The sequence below is a fragment of the Ruditapes philippinarum genome, unplaced genomic scaffold (assembly GCF_026571515.1).
Source record: "Ruditapes philippinarum isolate M1 unplaced genomic scaffold, ASM2657151v2 ctg3175_1_1_1_1, whole genome shotgun sequence".
Lineage (NCBI taxonomy): Eukaryota > Metazoa > Mollusca > Bivalvia > Venerida > Veneridae > Ruditapes > Ruditapes philippinarum.
Window position 1 is genome coordinate 172875 of NW_026856929.1, and position 9055 is coordinate 181929.

The following is a 9055-nucleotide window of genomic DNA, read 5'->3' on the forward strand; positions in this document are numbered from 1 at the left end:
TTGTATCTTATCATTGCTGATTGCGTTTATTAAAAGATATTGCTGTTGCTTCAAGGATTTAATATATAGAAAATATTGGACAATAGGATAATCTTCCAACAATCAGAAAGCAGTTGTTTCTGGTGAGCAACGTCAGGGCCATACATGACCCTCATTGTTTGGAGAATTTTTTGGTTAAAGTTTTGCAGATGCAACAGTCAGCTCTCAGAACTACTGAAGTAATCACTGGAAACTAAATAATAACAAGTTTTAATGATCATACATGGAGGTTTATACAATATATTTACTTCAAAACATAATTCCAAAACTTAAACTCCCAGGGCATTGATTTTGATTGATTTTAGCAATTTACCAAGAATTTTCTGGGTTAAATTTTGCATGGCAACACCAATCTTTAAAACTACGGAAGGTAGTCATTTGATAATGCTTAAATGTTCCTATTTACAGCTGGATGTGTCCTTTTCAACTATTGTTTAATTGAAATGTGTTTTTATTCAGGTAATGAAATAAAATGGAGGACATGTGTGAAGAAGACGTGACAAATTCAATGCCAAGGGATCCACATGTAGAGGCTGGTGCCATCAGCGACTGAACCTGTTGTATTAACAAGGAAACATGTAGAGAATAAAGCGTAGTTTTCAGCACGAAGACTATTTTCCTGCTAGCTGTTCCTAACATAAAAATCTCTACGTGTTCAATGGAGAGTATTGAGGTCACTTTGTCAAAGACACTGAGATGTTCAACCTCGAGCGTCCTGAATAATGCTACTGGAGGGAAGTCCTGAATGGTCTTCACTCCACGCATAGAACGCTGGAACTCAGTATTACTGACACCCTACTTACTCGGTCGATGTGTCGATGTGACGTAAAACAAAAAAACAAAAAAAACCTCAAGGTCATAGATGCTTAGAATATATGTTTCTTTTTTAAAAGCCATCATTAATTCATTATGTACTTAGCTATTTGGTTTCTTGTATGAACTTGACTATGAATTATGTAGTTGAAGTAATGACAAAACAGGATAAAACAATAGAGAAATGTATTTTATTTATGCACAGAAGTATTATAATTTAAAAGCAGAAATAAAAATTATAAGAAATATATGAAAAAAATTTACACTGGTGTAACCACAATGAAAATTAACACCATTTGAATGTTATTCTTACAAAGCAAGTTAATATTAGCAGGCTGTCCAGCGTCCCTAAAATTCCTAAAAAATCCTAATTTTTTTCAGTTTGGCTAAAATTCCTAAAAAAATGAAAAATTCAAAGGGAATTCCTAAAAATGCCCTATTTTTTCACTTAAATTCCTATTTTTTTATCCTTTGTGATAAACATATCCAGAAACAACCATGTTTCAATCTTAACCTAAATTCAAACGCAGTCAGTGGAGTTGATATCATGTCTGACTAAATTGCATAAGTCACATGTTGCATATACTTCATTCCTGCAGAAATGCCATACTTGATGTCAGATGTTATCAGAAAATAATAAGAAACTGGTTTGTTTTAAATGGAACAATGAAAATTGTACCACTTTGACTATATCAAAATAGTCACTTGTTTTAAAATTGTGATAAAAATTTCCAAGGAAGTCATATTTTTATTGGCTACAGAGTTTTACCATTTACCTCAGTCTTAGGTGGTATTTAAAGCAACTATTTACACAAATCACCACTAAATTTCACCAGACTTTATGCAGGGGTCCTTATTAATAACGTCTTAATTTTGTAATCAAGTTATTTTCAAGTGATGACTGTAGAACAGATCTTATGTAAGTGATACCAGCTGGCAGATCTAGCAAGTTTCCATATTTGCTAATTATAAAATGGGTAAGGTAAACTGGCAGTAATGATTGAATGCTTTAACCATTTTGTCTACCAATTAGCGTATAAGAAGTGACACCTTCAGCTGCCCTTTTGTACACATTAACATGTATTGACATATGTTATATACATGTAGTGTAAGTTTTTTTAAAATCTGGAAAAAAACTGTTGAAAGTCATTGAAAAAACTGACACTGTTGTGAAATTTTCTACAATTTTTAGTAGCCTGATTTATCTTGAACAATGAAATTTTCTACAATTTTTAGTAGCCTGATTTATCTTGAACAATGAAATTTTCTACAATTTTTAGTAGCCTGATTTATCTTGAACAAATTCTTCATAGGTGTATATCCTGCTGTTTGAATTTAAGTTTAAATATGCCTGGGAATGACTCTAGTGGGTCATATCATTTTTATTGTTTTTTAAGAAAGATCAAGACTTGTTTTAAATGTACCAAATAAGAAATGCATTTATAGCTAAAATAAATTTAAAGCATAACTTCCTCTTCCATTTATTATAGGGCTTATTATATCTTTACTTGATTAATTGATCAGATGTTATCAAAAAATATAAGAAACTGTTAGTTTTAAATGGAACAATGAAAATTGTACCACTTTGACTATATCAAAATAGTCACCTGTTTAAAATTGTGATAAAAAAGTTTCCAAGGAAGTTGCATTTTTATTGGCTAATCATAGCTTAAGTAATTGAATATTGGTTGTTCCTGGATTCTTATAACTTTGAAAATGTTTTCATTCTAGTTATGTTTTAATGTAGTTTTTCAGCTCTTTTTAAAGGCAGTTGACCAGTGAATCAATTTATTCACTGGTGACTATGGAACACTGGTAACACCTTTGCTATAACCGAACTAGAGCATTATTTGTGAGTTACTTTTGTGTCAAATATGCAAAATTGAGCCCATATAATGGTCTTTTGAGGCCATAATTTAGTATAAAATTCCAAATTTGAGCCCTAAAATTTCTTTCATTTACCCTAAAATTCCTAAATTTTAGCCCTAAAATTTCTTAAAAATTGCCCTAAAATTTGCCCTAATTTTTTGTCAGAAGGTGCTGGACAGCCTGTATTAGCATTGCACTATATATGCATCAATGAAAAGAATGACTCTTTTTTACTGTATATCATTCTTATTTTGGTTGTGTAATGAATAAAAATGTATCTTTTGTGTTTATTACCAAATTTATTGAACTTGTTGAATGCAACAATATTAGGTTCACCAAATACTTGCATAATATGACTTTATTCATATTGTTAAAAAAAAACAGTATTGATTTTTATCATTCTTTTAATATCACAAATAACAATTGAAGCAGATGCATTCTAAAATGGGAAGTATAAAACCTATAATAGAAAAGTATGAATAACACTTTGTATATTATTTGAGCAAAGGCATGGATTTACAGACATGTTTATTTTTCTTTTTGTATTGTAATCGTTTGGTATGCTGATTAAATAGCATACATTTCAATGTTATCATCTGCCAATCTGCTTATACACATCTTAGTCATTTGTTGATTACAACAAACTGATCTAATTTGCCCTTTTCCGCTATCAGCTTTTATAACCTCTCCTATCAGCTCGCCGTCAGATGTAAACTGTAAAACATTGTTAGAGTCAAATCCAGATACAAGCACACTACCTGCTTCAATGAGATAACAACATGTAGCCCTGTTTAATTGTTCATCATTAAATGATGTAATTAAATGACCATTTTTGTCCAGTACTATCAGTCCAGTATTGTAGTCAGCAACATAAATCCTTGTAGCATCCTTACTGACAGCTAGACTGTGTATGTTAGAGAACAGCTTATGTCCTGATTGTTTCTTACTGAACTGATTAAGCTTCCTACCTGACAATGTATACATATATACTGATGTGTCATGGTCTGAAATATATAAATTATTGTTTGCATATGCAAGACCATAACATTTAAAATCAGTGTTAATCTTGTTTGTTGTTTTCATTTGTCTTTCTAGAGAAATGAGATGAACTTCCTTTTTTGATGGCACAGTTACTGCCACTTGTGTGTTATTGATCACACACATTTGCCATGGTCCTCCAGGTAGATCACAGTAGTCTGTGACAGTAAAGTTATAACTGTGTAACCGTTTAAGTTTGTTGTTATTGTGATCAGCTAGAATTTGTGTACCATCTTCCATATAGCAGGCATTCCCAATATAACAACCGTGTTGATCTGACTTTACTTTTATGTTATATGATTGTTTTCCTTTTATTTGAAATGAATTGCCAGAAGTCTTTGTAGGTGTCTGTGATGGTATGCCCAGGGATTTCTTTTGTTGTAGCTGTGTAAGAATTGTTCTATCAGGTTGAAACTCTATTGCATCTACTTTACTTTTCATTTTGACATGCTCCATATATTTGTTGGCAACATTTGCAGCATCCTCTCCCATCTTAACATTAACAAACTTTTCACATTGATTTGTGTTTGTAGTTGCTAATTTATCGCAAGCTGATTTAACTCTGGACTTGTTTGCTTGTAGCTGTTTGAGACTATCTTCTATCTTGTCTTCAATACTTTTTACTTTATCTTCTATCTCATCTATAGAACTTTTCTCCAACTTGTCAAGTTGGTCATTGATTTCTTGACGGAATTTTCTAATATCAGCCAGTATTTCTGCTTTCCTCTTTAACAGCCTTTGTTTATCCTGTTTAATTATATCAGCTTGTTTTGCAAAGGTCTTGGCTATTTCCTTGAGTTTTGTGTGAATTTCTCTTGGTGCAACTTGATAAGTGTTATTTTGGATAAATTCTGGTATGTAAAATGTATCCTTGCATAATCTGAAAAATAAGTTAAGACAGTTTATGTATTAGAGGCAATGAGACGACTGAAGAGATAATATGTTCTTAATTGTTACATATTTAAGATTTAAACATTCCATATTCATTAAAAAAAATAATCTCTGTTATATCTAGAAAGAAAATATTACCTGTGATCAACTGCCATACATGTAGAACAGCCAACATTATCGTGGTTCTGACAGTACATATCAATGTGTTTATGACTGTGTCTGTCACATCTCTCCGTTGGTGCTCTTGGCAGACATTTGCTGGTTACTGTATTAACTTGAGATTTATTCAGCACCTTGTGACCAACTAATGCAGGTACTTCGTTATGAACTTGAACACAAGTTCTACAAAAGTAATCATGACAATATACACAGAATTTTTCGGCTTCCGTATTTTTTCCTTTATTTTTACACATTGAACATAAAACATCAAATATTTCATCCGAAAACATATCTGTATAACTTTGTCCTCCTGTAGCCATTTCGTTGTTTTTTTTCCAACTACAGGTCTGTTAGTTGATCTATTCACATTGTATAATCGATAGAAATTGGCCCTATTTCTTTCAGAGATATTTTAAATTTTGAACATTGATATAGTTTATAATTATGATAACTGTAAAGCCTTAAGTATCTTGTACATCGTACTTCAGTAACAATCACAGTTTTTATACACTTTTCATTTACATTTATCCTCTCTTATTATTATATAATGCTGAAATGATTTGATCAACTTTTATTTAACATTCTCAATGGTGTCCTTATACCTCTTTGCACAAAGATGAACTTAATTGGTGAAATATCAACTAAAGTTCACATTCAATACTACATTTTTAAACATTAAGATTTATAGATTATTTACATAGGGCTGGTTAAAAAAGGTTAAAAAATATGCTATTTAAATCAATAAAACTGGAAAGAAAATATCTAACCTTGAATAATCAAATGATAGAAAAAGTTATATGAATGGCCTCTTTATGCAAAAAATTACGTACTTCAAAAATGAACTGGTGCAGAATAAACCATTTTTTGCCATTTTTGATACTAGGATTTATGTGAGGGGTTGTCCAATGAAAGTTTTAATTAGACGTCATTATCAAAGGGAGACTTATATGAATAAAGGAATGAGTACAGAATCACCTCTCTAAATTCAGATTTTAAAAATTAGTCCAGTAAAAATCTTTTAGTACTTTTATTGTACCTATTGAAAACATACTGGTTTCCTAGCAGTTTTAAGACACAAAAGATTCGCCCTTTCTTACAAGTAAAATTAGAATCTGTCAAAGGTCGATTACACAACTTTGACAGACCACAGTTAGGTACATTTCTATCATTATCATACTTTCAATGTTGCTTCTTCACTTTACTTCTAAACTGGAATATTAGCCTGAAATTTAACACCTTTTCTGACATTCATTTAAACTTTCATAGCAATTTTTTGGACCTTTTTAGCTCGACTTTTCTATGAAAAGGGGAGCTATCCTACTCGCCCCGGCGTCGGCGTCGGCGTTGGCGTCACACCTTGGTTAAGTTTTTCGTACCACCCCACTTTATTTCAGAAGTATTACAAGTATGGCTTTGAAACTTACCATACTTGTTCACCATCATAACCTCCATCTACAGACAAGAGTACATAACTCTGTCAAGGTTTTTGACAGAATTATGGCCCTTTTTTGACTTAGAAAGTGTATTGAGCTTGGTTAAGTTTTTTGTACCACCTCACTTTATTTCAAAACCATTGGAGGTATTGCTTTGAAAGTGACCATACTTGTTTACCATCACGACCTTCATCAACAGACAAGAGGACATAACTCTGTCAAGGTTTTTGACAGAATTATGCCCCTTTTTGACTTAGAAAATACATTGAATATGGGTAAAATCCACTTATTGCCTTAACCCTTTGAGATATTGCTTTGAAACTTTTAATGCTATTTCACATCATTACCCCCATCTGTACGCAAGAGAAGGTAACTCTGTCAAGGATTTGTTTTAAAAATTAAGGCCTTTTATCGACTTAGTTTTTTTTTCTTTCTTACCAGCCCTCTTTTGACTTAAACATTTCAAACTTTGCTGCAGTGTTCAAGGGTATCACACAATTCAGTAAAATAATTCTTCACTAAATATCTTAATGCTCATGGCCATTGTTCACTTTAAAAATACAGAGATTCTTGTATTGCCTTTTACTGCAAAAACTTTTTTTATTGGCAAGCAATAAAAAAGTCGAGCGCGCTGTCTTACGGACAGCTCTTGTTAATTATGAATGTAAGTCAGTACCAGTGAGTAAGCAATGGTAAGATAATTTTCTCAAAGAAATAGAAGTTTCCAACCTTTTCCAAGTCGTCTGCAAATATATTGTTTTACTTAGAATTGGGCAACAATTATTGCTCATGAGCTTTTAAACTGGAATTCCCCAATGGTTGCTTATTTCTAACTGTCGCAAGACCTCTAAGGTAACCTTGAATAACAGGCCAAACTTCAAAGCATATTAACCGCAGCAGTTAGTATTTTAATTACTGTGTTGCCTTGAAAACAAACGTCTTTTTGATTTCATGAAGTAGCACACATACTTTATCGGTAAAAATATATTGTACTGGGTGAATATTGATAGAGTCCGAAAACTGCTAGGCCTTAGTAACTGATAGAAAACCAATATGAATTTATGTTCAGATTACTAAAAGAGGTCAATTAGAAAAAAAATCTATTGAAAAGTTTGAATACTATGATCTCCTAAACATTTTATCCTAGAGTGTTGTTAGTATTATATTATGTGGACACATGTTTATGAAATTTATAATAAATTTCTATTATAGAAAATGTATTTTAACAATCTCATTAAAATCATATCCTAACTGTCGCTCCACTACCCGTTCGTTAAAGACGAAACCAATGATCTGATTTCAATGAGATTGGTATTTTGATAACCAAACATTGCTTGATGTCATGTAGATAAAAATGACATAGTTTTTTTCACACCTTATAAAATGTAACCAATGAACTTCCAACGAAGTGAGCATTTGATTTCCCCAGTATAAATATTCATTAGTTCAAACTTAATCAATTTAGCCTCATTTTTATATTGCCAGTCCAAAAATTCCATAATATTGTTTTCCATCTAGCCTAATAAAATACATTACGGTAGTTACTCTGTATAGGCTTGTTTACATTTTTTCCAAAAAGAAAATCATTTCAAATCGATTTGTACTCAAAGTGAGAAAGTTTTGTCAAAAGTGAAAAAATGGTGCTGTGAAATAACGAAGACATTATACACTGTTGAGTTGGACGCGTACATATGCTGCAAAACCTATAGATTTGGCTAGCGCCTGGTTCAATAAAGGCTTGACAGCTGCGTGCTTTTCCAGTAGAATTCATTATTTTACTATACAATGTATCACAATCTCATAACTTATGTACATGTATAATAATGGCGACTCATGTGAGATCCTATATTGTAAAAATATGAATATCAATCACTTAACCATTTTATTTTAAAAAAGGAGAATGTAACTGAAGGGCATTATCATATTTTTAAAGATTTGATAATATTTAAACGTTTTGTTTTTAGCTCACCTGTCACAAAGTGACAGGGTGAGCTTTTGTGATCGCTTTTCGTCCGGCGTCCGTCCGTCCGTCCGTCGTCCGTCCGTAAACTTTTGCTTTAAATGACATCTCCTCATAAACCACTGAGCCAATTTCATCCAAACTTCACAGGAATGTTCCTTTGGTGGTCACCTTTAAAAATTGTTCAAAGAATTTAATTCCATGCAGAACTCTGGTTGCCATGGCAACCGAAAGAAAAATCTTTAAATATCTTCTTTTAAACAACCCTAAGAGCTAGAGCTTAGATATTTGGCATGAAACATCTTCTAATGAGTGTCTACCAAGTTTGTTCAAATAAAAGCCCTGGGGTCAAAATTGGCCCCGCCCCGGGGGGTCATTGATTTTCCCTATATGCATATAGTAAAAACTTAAAAAATCTTCTTTTAAAGAACTGTAAGAGCTAGAGCTAAGATATTTGGCATGGAACATCTTCTAGTGAGTGTCTACCAAGTTTGTTCAAATAAAAGCCCTGGGGTCAAAATTGGCCCCGCCCCGGGGGGGTCATTGATTTTTCCTATATGCATATAGTAAAAACTTAAAAAATCTTCTTTTAAAGAACTGTAAGAGCTAGAGCTTAGATATTTGGCATGAAACATCTTCTAATGAGTGTCTACCAAGTTTGTTCAAATAAAAGCCCTGGGGTCAAAATTGGCCCCGCCCCGGGGGGTCATTGATTTTCCCTATATGCATATAGTAAAAACTTAAAAAATCTTCTTTTAAAGAACTGTAAGAGCTAGAGCTTAGATATTTGGCATGAAACATCTTCTAGTGAGTGTCTACCAAGTTTGTTCAAATAAAAGCCCTGGGGTCAAAA

The 9055-nt window shown here is 32.4% G+C and overlaps 1 protein-coding gene across 1 annotated transcript; it reads right to left on the reverse strand.

Annotated features, from left to right (window-relative positions):
• Window positions 1-2910: 2910 nt before the first annotated feature.
• On the reverse strand, window positions 2911-6355 carry LOC132748175 (uncharacterized). Its single transcript, XM_060737732.1, has 2 exons — window positions 4789-6355; window positions 2911-4639 (listed from the first exon to the last, which is right to left on the reverse strand). The coding sequence occupies exons 1-2, from the start codon at window positions 5127-5129 to the stop codon at window positions 3289-3291; spliced, it is 1692 nt and encodes a 563-aa protein (XP_060593715.1). The 5' UTR covers window positions 5130-6355; the 3' UTR covers window positions 2911-3288.
• Window positions 6356-9055: the final 2700 nt, after the last annotated feature.